Source organism: Arvicanthis niloticus, chromosome 15 (genome assembly GCF_011762505.2).
Source record: "Arvicanthis niloticus isolate mArvNil1 chromosome 15, mArvNil1.pat.X, whole genome shotgun sequence".
NCBI classification, from domain to species: domain Eukaryota; kingdom Metazoa; phylum Chordata; class Mammalia; order Rodentia; family Muridae; genus Arvicanthis; species Arvicanthis niloticus.
The window spans coordinates 58700565-58721531 of NC_047672.1; the positions used below are offsets into that span (position 1 = coordinate 58700565).

A 20967-nucleotide genomic window follows, 5' to 3' on the forward strand; every position below is an offset into this window, starting at 1 on the left:
AGAACACTGGACAAATCTATTCTAGTTCTTTTAATACTTCTAGAAATTTCTAAATATTCTCAAAGGAACTGGGTGGTTTCAACACTGTCACATGCTGGCTTTTTAGATAAACAGTGGACCCTGGGTTAAAAAAACAAAGAATGTGTCTTGTAGAGGAAAATATATCCCTGGGTCATGGACTCACCCTACAGATGTGGGGGCTGACAAAGGAAGAGGCTCTGTTTTAGGCTAAAGTCCACAATGGAGAGAACCATTTCTCATTTATGTAAAATATAGTCAGTTTCTTTTGGTGGTTACAACCTCAGACAAAAGAAGGTGGGGGTTTTAGGATAGGAAAACCAAGGCTGTGTGACTAGACACAAAACCTCAACTGTAAACTTTAGTCAGGGTGAAAACAGGCAAACAAACAAATAAACACAAAGAGACAATACTTTTTGTATGTGTGCCATTTGTAAACAAAATTATGTACTTAGCCCCACTTGGAAGCAAAACATAAGACCTGGTGTGATCCTGAATTAAGTAGCCTCCAAAGTAGCTGAGTCCATTCCCAAAACCATCCATTATCCATTGACCTAATTTATTGACAAGGGCAGACAATCTAAGCAGATATCAGGGTTCTACACTGGTGAAATTCTAACCATTTTGCTAGGGGGAAAAATAGCTACTTACCTCATGTTTTATAGAGTTAAGCAGCTGCCCTGCAGAGTTTTGTTGTTTGTTTCATCAGAGCATGCTGCCCTCTACAGGCTGTGTAAAGGTGCATAAGGTTCATGGAGTTGCTTGGAATCACTTGAAAAGGTAAGGTAAGGAAAAGGAAGGGGAGGGAGGGGCATGGATAGAGTTGCATCTGCATGTCTTCAAGCTTTTAGGAACAAGATGAGAAGCAGCCAACATATATGGTACAGCTTAAAAACCCTGCATCTTCAGCTGATATATGTATGAAAGGCATAAGCAGCCCTATAGTCCCACGGCATTTTTCTTAAGAAACTTGTAAGCATGCTGGCAGCTCTTCTGCCTCTGTTTTAAATATGAAGGACAGGGTGCAGAAGAAAAAGGAGGAAGGGTGGGTCATGTGGAATTACAACTGCTCCGGACATGTCCAAATGTTGATGTCCGTTTGATGGAAAGCTCAGTAAGTGGGAACTCACCTCTAAATGGGTACCTTAAACAAATGAGTCTAGAGCCTCACATAACCTTATCCTTAAGTGTCTCAGCTTTTGAGCCCACATGTAATAAAGTGATTGCAATTTGGCCTGAGAAAGGAGATCAGGCCATCCTCTTTATTTTAAATTGATTCTTCTCCGACAGCCATGACACATATATGTTCTCTCCTCTCGTGTTCTCTCTCCTCGCTCCCTCATCTCCCATCTCTTTCTCCCTCTCTCTTCTTCCTCTCTCCTCTTTCCATCGTTTCCTCTTTCCCCACCCCTCTCTCCATGCCCCACAGCTGGTGTAGTTATTAGCTCAGCCACTAAAGGGTTTATCTGGACAAACATCACAAAGATGATAGCTGATTTAATTGAATTTATGATCAAATGTTCTTCACTTCAGGAAGAGTGGGAAATCACTTATGGGGAGATTTGAATAATTTAAGGGAAGTTCTCTGTTTGGCACGATGTTTGTATATCAAGTCTTGGGGGATTAAATGCAGCTGAGGACTAGCAAAGATTTCATATACAGATACACAAAGATAGTCAGTAAAACAATGCAACGAGGAGAGGGCTAGGCGTTATTCTCTTTCTCTTGTGCTCCTTGCCACATACGTGCTATTTGCAGAATGAGCAATAACACACACACACACACACACACACACACACACACACACACACACAGAGAGAGAGAGAGAGAGAGAGAGAGAGAGAGAGAGAGAGAGAGAGATATCAATTGCATACCAAAAGCAAACTGTTCGTTCTGACATCCTCCAATGTCAGATGCTGAAAATTATATGGAGATACTCCTAGGCAAAAACAAAAAAAGAATGGACTAGAAATATACATATACATATATGTATAGTATACATATACATATATATGACATTTTATACATTGTTGTTGTTGATAAAGACACAGAGTCTACTAATAAAATCATTAGCCTGATAGATAAAAGATACCAATATTCAGATTTATGCCTAAGGGTATGGACTTGGCCCAGTGTCTGAAGAGAGAGGCTTGGTCAACAGTGGAGACAGAGGCAGCAAGGCCATGCCCCCAGCCATTATTCTCAGTGCTGCAAGAGATAAAACACCTGCCCTCCGCATTCTCAACATTTGAAACAAAGACAATTACTTTCAGGTTTACTGCTGAAATGACAGGATCAAGTGTGGACACCCAGGACCTTTATATCTGACTTGAAGTCACCTGTTCTTCTTGTGCATTCAGGACACGGTAGGGGGTAAAATCTGCTAGACATTTGAGCTTGGAAACAGCGTTTTGTCTGTGGGTTTCTTTCAGTGTAATTGGGAAAACTGTCTCGAAGATGTGTTTCAAGATTTAGGATAAATCACAGTTTTTCATTAATTATGTACAATGCTATTTGTTAACACATCACTCTTAGGAAGGAACTGATGGGGGAGACCAGAATCTTGTTTCTGCACAAATATTTACAAGAAAAAAATGGTGCTCAAGGAACTTAGTATGCTCTCCTGGGAAGGTGGATGGGTGTTCTAGCTGACTGGGGACCTGTAGAAAAGTAGCGTCCACATTCAAGAAAATAATGTTTACTTGGAAATAAATTAAAGTGACCGACGGGGGAAGGCAAGGAGCACTGAGAATCGCAATGGGAGGCGACCAGAGTATGTGAGGGACTAAGGGTGGTAAGGTACTGGGAAATTTACAGTCAAGTCTTCAATGGCAGAGCTCAGAGAGATTCGTGAGCTTCCGAATGTCACAAGGCTCCCAGAGGAGTTAACGTCAGAGCTTGGCTGGAGGTCATCAAAGATGACCTTGGCTCCAGGCAGTTTCTTGTTATTCATGCCAAAATGTGCAGCCTTCCATCTTCTCTGTTCACTATGGTGACTACTAATAGTTGTTGACTGCATATTCTTATGTGTGTAGGACCACCATGCCCATACAGCAGACACACACATCAATCTGGACAGCTCGGTAGCTGTACTCTCATTGGAAGCTGGAGACCAGCCCTGAGAAACTCCACTGGACAGGCCCCCCAGTGAGGAGGTCACCTCGTTTTACCACAGCCAATTAGGGTGGTGTAGGTGCCAATGATGTCAAAGGATAACACTGCTGTTTAAAATCATCTTTCTCCATATTCTTCATCATATTGAGGCACAAACGTCACTAGATTCTTAATCAACAGAAAAGTATGCAAAGAAGTGGTAAGTAAAGGATCAAATTATAGGAGCTTCTAAATAATACAGTTTAAAACATCCATGTTTCTACTTATGTGTGACATTATAAAAAGTGGCAATTTTCAGCACTCCGAAGCTTAGATATGAATGTATGTATACAGAGGGTACAATGAGAGGGACCTGTACTCAATTTAGAGGGTTTATTTGGAAAACAAAGCCCTCTTCTATAGCATTTCCTAATGGCAAGCAGGAAGCTGGCTTCTGCCATATTTTCTGAGCAGAGTGAAGGAAGATCAAGGGGATCAGAACAACAGCAGAGAGGTGAATCCTTCAGGGAGTTCAAAAAGGGTAGAGAACTGTGCGTCTAACCCCTACCAGTTCCCAACAGAAGAGAGAGAGACAGAGAACACACGAAGGAGAAAGGAAGAGACACTGGCAATAAGCAGAGCCTCTTAGGAGGGAACAGCATGGCGTCTGCAGTGGGAGGAGGTGGGGGAGGGATGTCGTCTCGATTCTCTTTGATACTCTTCGCCTGCAGATTTAGTACACTCATTGGGCACTCCAGAGCTACTGCCTTCTCAGAGTGTTTATAAATATATACATTTTACATAAACACACACACACATATATACACTTGATATATATATTACAAATATATATACATACATACACATACATATGTACATACATACATACTTGGTATATACGATATATGTGTATGTATATATATATGTATATATAGTATGTATACATATATAATATGTATATATAATACACACACACACACACACACGTATACCAAGGAAATTTCCAGACATCTAGGTGTAAAATGCAATGCCTTTTAGACATCAAATCTATGCTTGTATAAGGCTGGTACACATTTGAAAAACAAATAAGACACATATAGATTTACAACTGTGTTGCTGAATATCGTAGCCACTAACTACATGTGGCTCTTTATCCATCAATCAAGTAAATTCAAATTGAGTTGAAGTTGAGCTCCTGAAGCAGACAATCTAGCGGTTCTAACAGTGGGCACTGCTGATGTCTGCATTAGAAATGTCAAGTCAAACTTTCAGTTATTACCAGGCTTCCTGAGCATAATCTCTTTTAAAACTCTGTGCTAAGAACAGACAGTGATTCCTCCCCTGTGCATAATTTTGAACGTATCTACTCTGAACCAGGCAAAGTGGATTATGTCTGAGCTAACCAGGGCTGGGCTTGCTCTGCTTCACCCACGGCTCATGGCTACACAGGGGATCCTTTACCTCCATGTAAACAGAATGGCTTCCTATGATGCCCTGTTAATTACTAGTTGCCTCAAGGCTGTCAATATGTTGCTTTGCACGGTGGATGGACCTTGCCACTGACCAAGGCTACTCACCTAACAACAGAGAGAGAAACCTGGTCTGAATGTGATTTTGCCTTCTGTAACTCGCTGCAGAGGATCGTGCTGGAGACATCCATATTTCTGCCTCCCAGAAGTGTGAGGTAACATTTTTAGACAACATGCTTGGTCCATTGGTACAGTGGTCAGAGAATACAATTGCCCACTTCATGTTGGCAGAAGCAGAACCGCCCTGTTGGAATCTGTTCAGGACACAGTTCAAGCAAGGCCTCTCCTGGCAGCCTACCTGCCCCTGGGAGCTCTGGGCTGCTTCAGAAACTGCTGCTGGGTTTTCCTCCTTAATGAGCTGCCCAGCAGAAGGATGGCATTAACCACACCAGAAGCCTGTGTACTTTTGGATGAAGAGGCCAAGACGTAATCCAAAGGATGAAAAACAGTGACTGTTGCCAACTTCCAAGCCTGGCACATACTGCCAATTAGCAAGAGAGAAGATGGCTATTTCCTGTCCATCAGAAGAACGAAACCTGTCACCTGACATACAGCCAACAACATGGGGCCTGCCCTCAGCCACCACCAGGAACTGTTAATGACAATGGATTTTTGCTACCCTAAACAAGGGACAAGAAATCTGGCTATGACACAAAATAAAATAACAGGGGATAAGTCCCTCAGGGGAATGAGAGCTTGTGGAGGAGTTAAGGAGTTTGACTTGCAGGAAGTGAGTGGGTGACTGGCAGAGCCATCTCCTGTACTTACTTGTGAATCCAACCTTCCTCCCACAGCAGGGTACTACCAGTAATGCTGCAAAGAAGGCATGAGCTAGAGGACTGGCTTCAGACACCTGGAAACACATTCTTTTTCCACGAGGACTACAGTCAGGTTTCCACTCAATCCTGCTCTTTCTGCTGCATGAGAGCCCAGACTGAGAAGGATGTCAGATCTGGAAGAGATCTCTCTACCCAAAGATGTGCTAAGAACAAATAAAACCTTGTTTCTCCTAATTATATGACAACTGGACTCTGGTCACGAAACTCCCAGGGGAATACTTCCCAAGCCGTAATTTTTCAATTGTATTGAGCATTCGCCTCTCACCCTCTTTTCATATTGCTAGTATTGATCAGTAATTGGAAAACCCTTCAGCTATTTCTCTTTGTCCCAGAACATGCCCCAACTGTATGTTTTCACACACATCAATTCTACCTGGATTCGGAGGTTCTAGGACGCCTTCCAGGACCCACACAACACCTCTTACTTTTGACCCTCTCCCCTTTCTTCTCAGGACTCCCTGTCTGTAAACTCCTAGGTGTCAAGGGGTTTACCAGATCTGCCTAAGGTATACCCACACAATGCTTTGAGGAGTCGAACTAATGTTAATTATTATGAAAACAAATGTCCCCAGGGGCTGCTCTAGCCTGTGTTTGTGCCGGCAGGGGAGATCTTGGGCCTTGAAACCATAACACTTATGTGTGTTCAAGACCAAACATAAGAGCTATTTGATCACACGTGGATAATGACATTTTCAAGGGGACAGAATGTAGTGAGGAACTAGACTCCACACATCCTTTTATTGATGCACTGAAATCTGCAGAAACAGACAGCTGGTAATCGCAGCCATCCTCAAATTATGAAAGGAAGTGATTCCAAAATGTCAGCTTTAGAGCTGATCACCCCATACTCCTCCCCAAAGCCAATCAATGATGCAGAGAATAATTTTCTTGAAAATATTATGAAGGGAACTCTCCAGGCACTAAATAAATTAAAACCGCTACTTTGAAGTAAATAGAATTATGACAAAAGTCATCAACAGTGAACAAAATGTACAAGTGGATGACTTTAAGATCTAGCTGACTCAACTGCTCCCCCTAGTGTATCGACTGTGTTCTTACCTTCATCATATTGCTATGATAGCCAGGAAATGTCCATCTTTAACCTACTTATGTCATAGTGTATTGCTTTGTTAGGTAATTCTAAATCAACTTCAAACGTGGCAGAGTGAAAAAGATGATCTTCCTGTTTTGTGAGAAGGTGCTGATTTAAATCTTTACGATCCACGTCAGGTACCATGGCAAGAAAAACAGTAGAATACCTCTAACATAAATATACAAAGGGAAAAACCGTCCCTCCAAACATTACTTCCTACATCATGCTTTATGCATGCATAGTACAACCATCTAGCAGGTCATTTTTAAAATAAGTTCTGAAGGTTAAATATCAACTTGGGTAAAATATTCAAGGAAAGCTCAAAACCACAAAATTGGGCTGTTTCTAAAATTTCCAAATCAGGACTTATGGCTCTGTTAGGATATAGAAACACAGCAGGGAAGTGTTTCCTTTTCTATTTTTTTCATGCCCAAAGGCAGCCTCATCATGGTCTTGGTATTTACTGCACATTTACAAATACCAACTATACACATTTTTTGGAAAAATCCAGTTGTGCTTAATGCACACATGGATGACTTGCAGGACCAGCACTTTAGGGGAAGGGCGGGGACGAGCCTAGCCTGACCCCGTTCAGTGTGCGTGGGCCTTGCTTTCCCAGCCATGAGCTGTATTTTCCAGATGTGTCTTCTTTGACTTAGTGGTTAATCCTTAGTTCTCATTTCAAAACTTCCAAACCTCCCAACTTGTTTAGCTGTTAAAAAGTTCCAAGGCAAGCAAATGTGTGCTTGGAATCTCAGCCTTCAGTTTGCTGGAGAATGTATACTAGGGCTTCTTCCCCAGCCAAAATAATAAAAGATCTTTTAAGTGGCTGAAATTCTTGGTGGATTGCACATGCGTTCTAGTGTCAGACAACTTTAAATAGAGAGATTTACAAGAGAAACAGCGTGAGTCTTCATCATTCCAGTGAAATAAAATGGACTATTTGGAACAGTTAAAGCATAGGACATATTTTTATGAAATTCAGATTTATCTCCATTTAGCCCCAAATCCCCTTTATGCAGGAAAAGCTTCCTGGACCATGCACTTTCAGTATGAGAGAAACAAAGGCTTACTTTTCTATAATGGTAATCATTATTCTTAAATGGATAATATTTTTCTTTATATAAGGCTTTTTGGTTTTGATATTTACTGCATCTTTCTATATCTTCTTCTACCACTGCTCTGTTATTATAAAATATTTTTAAAAAATATATCAGAAGGTAAAATTATGCTTATGGTTATCGATATAAGTAAAGTCAGCTGAGTTTTTTCACTGGTGTGAGCTAGAGCAGCTGCGGTTCCCAAGTGGACTGGATTATTTCATAGTTATTTAGCTTGAAGGTTCCCTAGCTCAAGACATCCCCATACTCTTGGGCAGGCTAACACACCCCCACCCCCAGTCACTTCCACAGCTTAGATAATGCTACTTTGTGCTTGAACTTTTAGAATACTGTCACTTGACTTTGCACCTCAGTTAATGACAACCTATTTTGGGAGTTAGCTCATCGTCACATATAATCCAAATAAGTTGAATTCTTGGAAATTATTTTGAATCCATTACTGCAATACAAGAGAATTTAGCAATTGCTTCAGTTCATTAACTTCTACAAATTCAAAAAAAAAATTCTACAAGGTAAAAAATGGTTGTTATTGACATATATGCATCTTACAACGTGATTGGATTTATACTTTCATTAAAATGCATCATTATTTTACCCTGTACAGCTGCATTATTTTTCCCTGTTTTACCCAGACAGTAGTTCTTTCTTCTTCCTGAAAAGTCACACTGGGCTACTTCCCTGTAATTTACATGCTCTCTCTCTCTCTCTCTCTCTCTCTCTCTCTCTCTCTCTCTCTCTCTCTCTCTCTCTCTCTCTCTGTGTGTGTGTGTGTGTAAAATCTAGATTCTGTATATAACAGAAAACATGCCATATTTATCTTTCTGATTTTAATATCCTTTGTTTAGTTTGATGGTTTCCAGTCCACTCATCTTCCCTTCTTCCTGCAACAGGACTGATACAGAACGCAGCCTGCAGAGGATGTGCCTCCCAGGGAACAGACCCTTTATGTGGTGAAAACAACTAGTGTATGATCCAGCTATACTGCCCTCGGGAAAACACGTCAGCCCACTACAGAGACACTCACTCAGCTAAGATTAGCATGGCCTGGTTCATAGGTTCATAACAGCCAACCTAAACTGACCTGGTGTTCATCAACATGTGGAGAGATAAGAAAAGGTGGTATGCAAATGCAGTGGAGCTTTAATTAGCCATGAAAAATAAAGAGGGTAAATGGGAAAAGTATCGTGAAATGCATCACTTTGTACAGTGAATATATCCTAATAATTAAAATGAACTACATGCATTATTTTTTAAAAGGCTTTTTAGTAGAGAAAAAGTGATCATACCAGTCATTCTTCTAAAGACATGATTAACTTTTTAAAAATGGTTAAATTCTTCAAATTACTACAGAACATAATATAGTCATCCTAAGAGTTTCTCACTATCAGCTGAACACCATCTCTGCGGACAGCATTGATCAAAAGCATTCACCATTCTTGTACAAAATGTTTCTTAGTTTTTATTGCCAATGTCAAAAAGTAAAACATCACAATAATACATAGTAAGATCATTACCAGAATCTCCACAGAGAACATGTTAGAATGAATAAAGACTTTACGTAATCAAAGGAGCTGCAGTTAAGTTGCCTCCAGTGTGGTGTTTGCAATGTGATGTCAAAGCTGATGTGATGGCTCACCCTGTTTTCCAGTGTCTAGTGTAGTGCTCACAGGTTGGGCTTCAATAAAAGACTCTGGGTGACTTGCAAGGCCCAAATTTTCCTATTCTTTCAAGTTTCAAACCAATCAATATATTTTTTTATTTTTATATTTTATTTTCATTTCAGATGCCATCCCCTTTCCCCATTTCCCCTCCCTAGAAAACCCCTATCCCATGCCCCCTTTTCCTTTTTGCTTTTATACATTTTTAAAATGTTAATCAGTATATTTTCTATGGTTGTTTTTACCATGTCTGTGGGCATGTGTGGACCTCTACATGCATGTGGAGGTCAGAGGACAACTTTGTGGAGTCAATTATCTCTCCTTCTACTTTTATATGGGTTCTGGGGATGAAATCACGCTTGTCATGACATTGTGGCAACCTTTTAAACCATTGTACAAAACCTTTAAACAATAAATAAAACTATTTTTATAAGATCAGAAGAAATGAAAGAAATGGGGGGGGGCTATTTAGACTTCAAGTGATAAGTGTGCTTCACTCCCCAGTAAGGTTTAGGGAGAAAAGGAGGTAAAAAGAAACATCCAGTTTTAATCACACAGAGATAGTAGTCAATGCCGTTTGTTAGAAAGCCAGTTACTATGGTGCATTCTGTGTGTGTTAGTCTGCCAATACTAAAATATTTCACAGAATTTGGTTACAAGATGGGCCGCCATAGATTCTAGAATTTTATAATTCTCACACAGTGCTACATCCCTCTAAGAACCTGAGCCCACACTGGCTGTCGGCTCTGTCTAAATATGGTAGATGGTACGCAGGGAGGGCTGAGTGAATGGATGAGGAGCAGTATCAGTGAGAGAGAGAGAGAGAGAGAGAGAGAGAGAGAGAGAGAGAGAGAGAGAGAGAGAGAGAGAGAGATCTGTGTAAAAACTTACTTATTCCATGCTTGTCTAAGGCTTTTAGAGCTGTACACAGTAAAGCGTTCTGAAATAAAAAAAAAAAAAGAAAAATGATTAGCAATCTAAGTATCAAATACACACACACACACACACACACACACACACCGCAAGCCTATTGGAGAAAATAACTTGTTTTTAAAGACAGTCTCACTATGCAGCCCCGGGAATGTTAGCAAACTTACAGCAATCTTGTTTGTGCTTCCCAAGTATAGGGAATTACAGCCAGGCACCACTGCACTCAAGAAAATCCAGCTTTTCACAGGATCTTGTTTGACTTGACCACAGTTAGATATAGGTATAGAAGGCCCATTCTCTTCAGATTAAGCAGTTAATAAATGGTGAAACAGGAAGAACATAACATTGAAAACAATGAAATGCTGCTGTCTGGATGAGGCTGATTTCTTTTATAATCTAGTTTGTTTACTATTTAATAAGTGAGTAATAAATAAACACAAAATATATTCTCAGAACCGTACGTATCTGCAGACGAATATCAGGACACTGGTCAAGGGAAACTTGTCGTGTGTTATATAACAGTATCTTTGACCAAATGTAGTAATGTTGAGTCTCCTATCTTACGATGCATGGTACTAACACATGTTCAAAGCCAAGTAGACATGATGCTTCAGTGGGTCCACCAGAGCACCTATCTCCTTATAGGGATGTTTTAATTGTTAGACGCATTGTATACGGTTGCTTGGCGTGTGGGGCTCGTGACTTGTATTTCCACAGAAGCCAAAAAGCTACTTGTCATTTTCCACTCAATGAAGAAGAGCGCCTCCTCTCATCCATGCCTTTCAGGGCTAGCTGTTACCAGCCTTTCATAGACTTGCCCAAGCACTGCTCCACACATTCCACAAACTAGCTGATACCGGTTGTAATTGTGGGCACCTGTTCTTTATCAGCTCAGATGCTTTTAAGGGTAAGTCAAGTTGTCCCACAGACACACAGAGTCAGGTATGAATAATGATGATTTGGTCAAGAATGGATTGTACACATGCATACACTGGTGGTCTTGTCCACTTTATAATACAGGTAAAATATTCCTATTACCTGACAATGTCGTAGTAGCTGTAATGTCATAGTACAATGTATCTGTCACACGTGCTTGTGATGATACTGGTGCACACACACCAACTGTGTTGCCAGTTTCATAAAACACTACACACATATTACATAAAGTAAAGAATACTGGACAATGATAGCAATGACTATGTTATTAGTTTATCTATTTACTATCGTATACTTTCAATGGTTACTTCAGAGTCCTCCCTCCTCTTTCCCTCTCTTCCCCAGCCCTATGTGTGTATCTATCCATGCAGATCTTTAGAAAAATGTGCTGGCTAAGTTTACATAAACTCGACACAAGGTAGAGTCATTTGGGAAGATGGAGACTCACTTGAGAAAATGACACCACCAGACCGGCCTGGGGACAAGCCTGTGATGCATTATCTCAGTGATTGAGGTGGGAGGGCCCGGCCCATGTGACGCTTTGCAAAGGTGGTCCTGGGATATACAAGAAAGCAGGCTGAGCAAGGCTTGAGAAACAAACCAGTAAGCAAAACTCTTCCATGGCCTTCCATCAGTTTTGGCCCTGCCTGACTCTTCCCATTGATGGACTATTACCTGGAAATATAAAATGAAATAAACCCATTCCTTCCGAGTTACGTTTATTTCAACACAAACAGCAGAAACTGTAATTAGGACAGAACTATTCCATTGTGATCATAGGAAGTGATAGCTCCCTGGGTGTTATGGCCCCTGATGACCTTCCAGTGGGACAGGATGTGATACTGCAGACAGCCATATTGATGGTCCTGACCCTGTGAAGTGCAGTATTAATGTTCATGTTTAGTTTGTAACAGAAACATCTGAAAATGACTTTTAGGGCCAAGAAGATGATTCCTAGAACCCATATAAGAAAAGATGAGTGCAGCGGCCCAAAGTTGCAATTCCTTCACTAGGAGGCAGAGAAAGGCAGATTTCTGAAGTTGACTGGCTGGTTGGTCTAGTCTAATTGGGGAGCTACAGGCCAGAGAGAAATAATGATGTCTCAAAAAAAAAAAAAAAAAAGTAGTTCTCACTGAGGAACATTGCTGGCTTCCATATGTATGAATACATGCACACACACACACACACACACACACACACACACACACACACCACAAATGTTTATGGTTTGCTTTCTGAGACAGATTCTCTATGCATAGCCCTGGTTGGCCTGGAACTCACAGAGATCCAGCTGTCTCTGCCTCCTGAGTGCTGGGATTAGAGGTGTGCAGCACATACCTTCAACCCATGGCCCTGCAAATGCTCTCAAATAAACTGAACAGACAAAAGCTGATGAGTAGCTGAGGATGCCTGGATTGCACAAAGTCTTGTGTTCAATCCTCAGCACTGCAAAACCCAGGCACTGTGTGCATGCCTGTAATGCCAGCAGTGGGAGATGAAGATCAGTAGCTCAAAGCCATTCTAGGCTACTGAGTTCAATGCCATCTCAGGACACATGAGACTTCTATTACCAACAAAACAAAACAAAACAACCAGGAAAAAGCTTTTTAACATAAGGCTACGTCTTACATCTTAAGTATTATACAAGAGTCTATTGTTTAACAAATTTTGAGTATAAAAGCTTTAAACTTGGGGTTGGAGAGATGGCTCAGTGGTTAAGAGGTTAAGAGTACTGACTGCTCTTCCAGAGGTCCTGAGTTCAATTTCCAGCAATCACAAGATGACCCACAACCATCTGTAATGGCATCTGATGCCTTCTTCTGGTGTGGCTGAGGACAGTGACCATGTACTCACATGCATTTGAAGAATGGAAATTGCATGCAGAGTACTGTTAAGCCCAAAGTGGTTGAATAGACTATCACGCCATCAGCTTCTCTCTTCTTCTCACACGCTCTCTACTTAACTGACTCACGTGGAGCAAACTTCAGTCTGGAGAGTTCCAGTCATCATAAAAGTTCCACACAGTGGAATCATTTATTACCTTTTGTATTCTAGTTTTGCTGTATTTTCTGAGTTATATATAAGTATATGTGTTTATACTCAGATACACAAATCCTGTGTTATAGTCATCTACTGTGTTCAGCAAGGCAACATGCTGTAACGGGTATTTAGTCTGGCATCAATAAGATATACCACATAGTTCAGGTGTACACTATCTAGGCCTGTGTTAGAGCACTCCGTGATGGTCACACAATAACAATTACAACAAAAATTACCTAACCATTTCTCAAAACATTACTGTAGTTAAACAAAGATGACTGCGTGCATGTGTGTATACATTTAAATGTGTATGTATGTGTCTCAGTTTCTAATATTGCGTAGCATGGTTCTTGATTTGTGTGTCAGAGATGACCAACAGTGATGCTAGATATGTGTTGTTCACCAGTTGGTAGCAATCATTCTCCAATCATTTGAAATTACTCCTTTATGCTACATTAAAGTTTAAAGTATGCCAGAGCCCAGATTCTACCATGCTCATCTGCTTATCTTAACCACAGTAGCTCATGATTTCTTTAAAAAGCAACTTTTTCTTGTTAGCATTTGTCTTATATAAACAGTGACTTCCTTATACAAGTGTAGATGATAACAAATTCCTCGTGCTTTTTAGTTGAATATTGAATGTATTATTAAATAACTACATAAGGTCTCAACTATGTTTTACAAATTACATAAAGAAGATTCCAAAATGAGTCTGTACACTATGAGGCTCCTATAGTGATCAGGTAAAGACAGAAAGACTAGAGACAGTTTCAGCCCTCTGCAGAACAGGGGTGTGGACTGACTGCACAGAACTTCTTGGGAGGATGAAATGCTATAGGTATGAACAGTGGGGATGATTCCACACTGTTGTGAATTAGATACCCCACAGCCATTTGAACAGTTACATAACACGAATCTTTGATAACCAAAAAAATGCACAATGGTTTAAAAAAGGTTGTAAAAAAAAAAGTAAAAAAAAATCAAGATGAACTTTGACTGTTTTAATTATTCACCAGCCCCAGGTCACCTTCCACAGATGACTTTGAAGCTCAGAATACAGGTAAAGGCAAAACAGAAAAGACATCATTCCTCATGGATCTTAATTTCATCTCGTTCCAGAGAGATGGACAGTTAAAAGCCAGTGCTGTCACTGACTGCCACCAACACCAACGCCAAGAAAATGAGAAAGCTGCTTTTAAAAGTGTGTTTGAAGCCGTCAAATGAGGCACTCAGCTGAGTGGCACACCTAAGACACTCTGCTTGGGTAATGAAGGAGGGACAGTTTCAAACAAAATACTGGACCCCATGCACGCCTAGTTCCCTTTGGAAATCTTGATGGAATTCCAGAGGATGTATTTTCTGAAAAGGATGATATGTGATCTTTGCTCATCAGGCTCTGTTCACATGAATATCTTTCGGGAACACCACACAGTTTATTTTCCCAAACTGACTGGTTTCTTTTTAATGATTCATATTGAATAGGTATGAATTAGCTTACCATCCGTTGACGCCTTTATCAGTGCTGTCTAGCCAGAACTGTCTGCTTTAACTTATAAGATATGATGGAGGAAATCTAAGTGACTTATATTGATTTTTGTTATGGGATATTTCATGACTAAGAATACTGTAAGATTACAAAAGCAAGCAGATGAAGTAAAACCTACAGTTTCTTATCTAAAGCACTATGTGGAGTGACTGGAAACACAATGCAGTCATCTATCTCTACATCCCTCCATCCATCTGCCTACTCACCAATGCATACCCATCTATCCATCAATCCACCCATCCATTCATAATACATACATACATACATACATGCATGCTTACATACATATATATATATGTATATATATATATATATATATATATATATATATATATATATGTTTCACCCAGCCATCCATATATATATTCACCCACCCACTCACACACACATACATATGCATGCATCCATCCATCCACTGACCCCCCCAACACACATGTCCACCCATCCCCCATGCATATATCCATTTATTCACCTATTTACCCACTCATATATACATACACCCACTCATCCATTCATCCACCCATCCAGCCAGCTAGCCACTCTCTCATCCTCCCACCCATTCTATAACCAAAGTACCTCATGTTTCAAAGAAAAAAAGCACAGTTGTCTTAGATAAACTGCTATTCCATTCTGTAAGTGTATGAGAAGTCAGGCAGACTTCTTGGGACTGAAGGGAACCAAATAGAAAGGTTTTCTGCTCGCAAGGACCTGGCATTTCACAGAGGAGCATAGAAGGCGGGAGGTGAGGGCGGCTGATGTGAAGGATGCTGAAGAAGGGGCGCAGGGCAAATCCGAGCCATGCTTTTTTTTTTTTTTTCTTTTAAAGATCACTCTGGCCATTCCACTGAGACAGCAACTATCTGCGAGTGAGAGCACATGACAGAGTAAATGCAATGAGAACAGGGATAAGAACCTGAAAGTACTTTGAAGGGAAGGCCAGGAAAGTATATTGATGTATGGCATGGTAGTTCCACAGAAAGGGGGGAGTCAAGAAACTGAACTGTTCTTCAGTTTCCAGGTTAGGATGCACTGGCAACTCATTCAGAGTAAGTAGTGCTTTAAGAATATGTTTATCTTTCTGTAATGACTCAAAAGGTAGTTAGTGTGTAGTGGTTATGGAGTTTCCAAGTTCTTATTCAAGTAGGCACAGCTGACAGTATTTTATAGTCACAGGTGTAGAAAAAGAGAACAGAAACCAGACATTACACTTTACAGTGGTGTGTGTGTGTGTGTGTGTGTGTGTGTGTGTGTTTGTGTGTTAGTGTGTGTGCACACATGTGCCAGCCATCTGCCTAATTGTAGAGGTCCATTGTTCTGAAGATGTGATCCTTAACAGGATCTATTCATTTGAATAGGATGTATGATTTCTGATTGACATGGACAGCATTTGAAGGCACAGTGAAATTCAGGCAGCTAGAGTGGTAGAGCAATGGAAAGATTATTCTGTGTCTGAGACTGAAATGACAAGGAAAGGAAAAATGGGAATAAGAGTTCCTTGCTAAAGTTGTAGAAAAGTATTATCTAAAGTCTGATATTTGAAAAGCAAGAAGTATTTTAAAATTTAATTATATCAAATGTCCTTGTAAAACAAATTGAATTCTCTTAACTTTGTAGTCCCTACAAAGCAATTTGAGTAATTTATATCATTTAAGAAGAACAAGAAGTCTATTACAGATAAAACCAACACAACCTTGCATTTACAAGTAAATTATTATTCTTACATTTAATTAATGACTACACATAAATATTAGTTCTAAGCAATGCCTCCATTTAAAGCTTGACAAGATATGCTAATAGAATTTTTTAGAAATATGCCATTTTCAGCTGTGTATAATGAGAGACGTGGTAGGAATAAAATGTGTCATGTGATATGGAAGTAATAAAATGAAAATATTGAAGCTTCCCTGCTACATGTGTATGGCCATCCACATCAAATCTCAATTTTGTCAGTACATAGTCCCTACATGTTCACCTATGTGTCAGCTGAGGCATCAGGCGCACAGGGCTGACTACAGCTCTTCACACCCATGTGCACACATGCGAAATTACGGATTCACACCCATGTGTACACATGTAAAATTACAGATTCCTGCTGCCACACAGATACAGACAGAGCTCCCAAAGTCAGAGTGACTATACAGTAGTATCCTTTTCCCCATGAGGACAAAATAAACAAGTATCTATAGCTTGTCCAGGAACACACAGTATTTCCTGCACCCCACATCTTCCCAACTAGCTAGATACACAGCCTAAGAGCAAGCATTTCTAGTATCTAGAAACAAAAATATATTTAAATGAATGCCCAGAATCAGAAACCAGTATATTTCATAACAAACAGTAAACTACTTGTGCAGATAATGGCATTTGATTATTAAAGTATTTGCATATGCATTCTCTGCCCTGTTCACCTTCAGTTAAATGGACTATTACTTGTTTCTGTCGTGTTAGCTCTCTCTTGCCAATCATGTTTAAACTCGGGGTTCAGAGTGTCATTAAAGCACTAGCTAAGTCAGCTTCACCAAGGAGCGCAATTAATTTAAACCTGCAGGCTGACTTTCACCTTGTCTTGTTGAGGGACACTGCAGAGGGTGATCACAACGCAGCAGGAGACCAAGGGGAAGAAATTACTTACTAGGCGACATGACTCAGGGGACATAAGACTGGAAAGGATTTCCCTCAAACCCAGTACCTGTGCCCTGTGACTCGGAGACATTTCATAGGCAAGCAACTGGAGAGCAATGCACGTATGTAAAGTTTCACTGCTTAAAAGCACTCCACCTGACATGGCTTGAAGCAAACTGTAACCCTCCAGAAGATAAAGCCTCGACTGGATTTTATGCATGTGCTTATAGGTATGCACTGTGGTACCCAAGCACTTCATTTTAAATTCTAGTCGCCTCTTCTCACCGATGCTTCTGTAACTTACAAGATACTGCTGCATTTAGAACTTCAATAACAGGAGGACATATCAAGTAAAAAGTTCAACCAACCAATTAAAAAGCACCCAACTCCAGTTTGTGCAAAAGATACAAAAGGCTGAATGTGGATATTTCTCTTGGGAGGAGTGAGCAAGGAGGAGAGCAGCAGAGAGATCATAAAATGTCTCAAAAATAGATTTGATATTATGTAACATATTAGTACCACAGTGTGGCAATTTGCTTAGAATTTGATATAAAATGACTACGTATTCATGAATACATATGTATCCCAATTAAACACAAAGGAAAAAAGCAAACAAAATTAAACACAAAGAAAACAAAATAAAAAGGCCATGGATTTGAAAGAGAGCAAGGGGTGGGTGCATGAGAGAATCTGAAGACAGAAAAAGGGTCAAATGATATAATCTCAAGAAGTAAAAAACCAATGTACCAACAAAGACCTGTCTGTTGTGTCAGTCATTCTTTAGAATGGAGACTATTCGGCTGTTCACAATTTGAAACTAATCTGGTTTAAAAAAAAAAAAAAGTGAACGTAAGCAAAGAGCCATGGCCACCCGAGAGGCCCCCTCTCATCTGGCGGAGGCGTAGAGATATGGGGCAAGCCCAGCACCTTTCTTGGGATTGCTTCGTTGGAGAAAACTGGCGTGGCCTTTCTGAGTGAATAAATAGCACAGCCATGAATCAGTGTGGCTATATTCCAAGCAAGCACCCTAATTGTGTGTTTACAGAACAGATGATATCCTCAGATCCTCTTGAGTAGAAGTCACAAGGGTCCGGTTACTCTCTGGCTCATCCCACAAACGCTTTGTGTAGGTCTACTCTGTGTCAGGTACCATGAGAACAGCGGGAAGGGTAAGTAGCCTACAGGCGAATACGCAAAGCAGCACACTGGGCCCCGTGGAAGAAAACCATGCTCACAACCGTTCATGAGAAGCAGCATGATCAGTCTATGTTCTGGTATTTATTAGGAAAACCAAGGAAGACATGAACAAACACTTCAGTTAGGGTTCTGAGACAGCTATGTTAAAGGCAAGATCTAACAGTCCTTGGATCACAAGTATAAGGAAATCCACATATACCAGAAAATAGCTCATTCCAGAGGAAAGGTCGCTGTCTTCCAAACTCTGAGGACTTTAGTTGTGTCAATGCCAAAATACCACAGTGATTACAATGGGCATTCTAGAAACACTACCTCTGCTGTGTAACTGTGATGCACATCTTTATAAATGACTTGAATTCCCCCAACGTACCATGGTTGAGAGTTGATAGATTACCTAACAGGAGCACTGAGAGGCTTTTACATGACACAGGCATCCTGAACTGGAACTATAGTACTCCGTCCTTGCTACCCAGAGAACTGTGTTAAAATGCTGAGAAATGCTGAGAAAGCACCCTCAGACCTCAGCATGTGCCTGGCTACCACAGTCATCCTCCACTTCCCAGTGCTTTGCTTTTTCGAATCAGTAGAAGCTTCTAGACTCAAGCATTGCACTCTATTCATTAAACATTTTCATCTTCAATGGTACCCACATTCATGTGGGTTCAGGAACAGCTCTGGAGGAGGCGTTCTAGCCATCTGCACTTCTCCACCCGCAGGAGACAGAGCACCTCTCACTCCACCAGGTGATTCTTCTATAGGGCGTTTATGAAAGCTTCAGAGTGGACTCTACAGTAACAAACTTACAACTGCTCTAAAAGAAGGTGAGAGAATGAAAGTAGACGTTTCCAGCCGGGCAGAAAGCAGCTGGAGTGGTGATGATCACAGTCTGGAGGACTGCAGTAGTACTGGGGGTGCGGAGGCTTCATCTTATAAACAAGCACAGAGAGGCAGGCACTGTGTTGCCGGAGACTGTGATGCAAGCTAATGGCAAAGGCTGAAGTAAAACTATGTGCTCCAGTCTCTTGTTACCAAAGAGTGGGAGATGTTCATGCCACCCATGCAGCCTCCAAAACCAAACTCACTTTATTACCCAGAGTGCGACTGAGCAGGGGACGGCACTGCGCTGCACACAGTGGAAACGGAAGCACAAACACTTAACATACAGCTCACAAACAATGCTGGGCTCTGAAGGTGCGCTGTCCAGGGATGAAGTCTATGCTTCAGTCATTACAATAATAGGTGTGTCTAGGTTGTGAGAGACTTGTAGTTTTACCCTGAAGTCACGAAGCCAGATCAAAGCTCCTTCAGCAGTAACAGAAAACCTGATATAAACAACCCTGTTAACTTTCCTCATCTGTAACGTCCTGTCCATCTGCTTTCTGACTGCCTTCACTTATACCTGTCTTTACAGCTATGAGCTTCTGGGAATTTTTCTGTCTCTAGTTCTCATCTTCCTACAGGAGTAGTTACAGACATGTGCTCTCATAACCAGTTTACCATGGGTTCTGGAGATATTAAGTCAGATTTTCCTGCTTGCAGGGTGAGTATTTTACCTACTTAGCCATCTTGCCACCTCAATAATTATTATTGCAGAGGGTGCATTTGTCTTAAGGAAGACCCAAGACAATGGTCTAATGAAGGTTTTAAACTGCAGCAGAATGAAGTTGTTTCTCTTCTCTTAGCCAAGAGACCAAGAAGGGGTGAATGGATTAACAGTGGTCCAATAATCACTCCCCTCTTTCCTCACGAGTGAGACACTTCGGTCCCCCACTGGGCCTGTGTTCACAGTGCAGTATCAGTGGTATTGACTTAGTAGAGACTTGAGATGTGCCCACAGCTGAAGCTTCCGTCCGTTGCTCCTGCCTTTCAGGAGGAAAAAGCAGAACAACTTCCTCATAGCTGTAACTCATGGAGAATAAGAAATGCAGGGAACACACCTAACAAAACCAACCTGCATCCTGGACCCAGGAGTTCTAAGAACCAGCCAAGCTCAACCGAGTCTCCGCTCTCCACACAGGCAAAGCCAAGTAACCTATCCTTGTGCGTGGCTGAGCTGTTCTGAGAACCATCCCAGGCAGTTTGACTGCTGACCACAGTTTGATTGTGGTTCAGGTTGCAGTGTGTTACCAAACACGGCTTTCCTTCTACGCTTTCAGTTTCATCCCTCTAGCCTGACTACCTGATCTGTTAGAAAGATCTCACAGGGCTGGGAAAAGCCCTTGGTGCACAGTAAACAGCTACAAAACAAGGAGTAATGGCCACAAACTAGCACAGAAAATGTTTGCATTTATTCTGTCTCTAAAACTTCTCAAATCTACAAAATGCACATAAAAATCTGAGATTAC

The 20967-nt window shown here is 40.9% G+C and overlaps 1 protein-coding gene across 5 annotated transcripts in view; it reads right to left on the reverse strand.

Annotated features, from left to right (window-relative positions):
- The window catches only part of Cdk14 (cyclin dependent kinase 14), a 532454-nt gene that overhangs the window by 107163 nt on the left and 404324 nt on the right, over positions 1–20967 (reverse strand). For all 5 annotated transcript variants that reach the window (XM_034518915.2, XM_076913083.1, XM_034518917.2 and 2 more), the window contains one exon: positions 10243–10291. In XM_034518915.2, coding sequence (XP_034374806.1) covers positions 10243–10291 — 49 coding nt within the window. The remainder of the gene's footprint in view (positions 1–10242; positions 10292–20967) is intronic.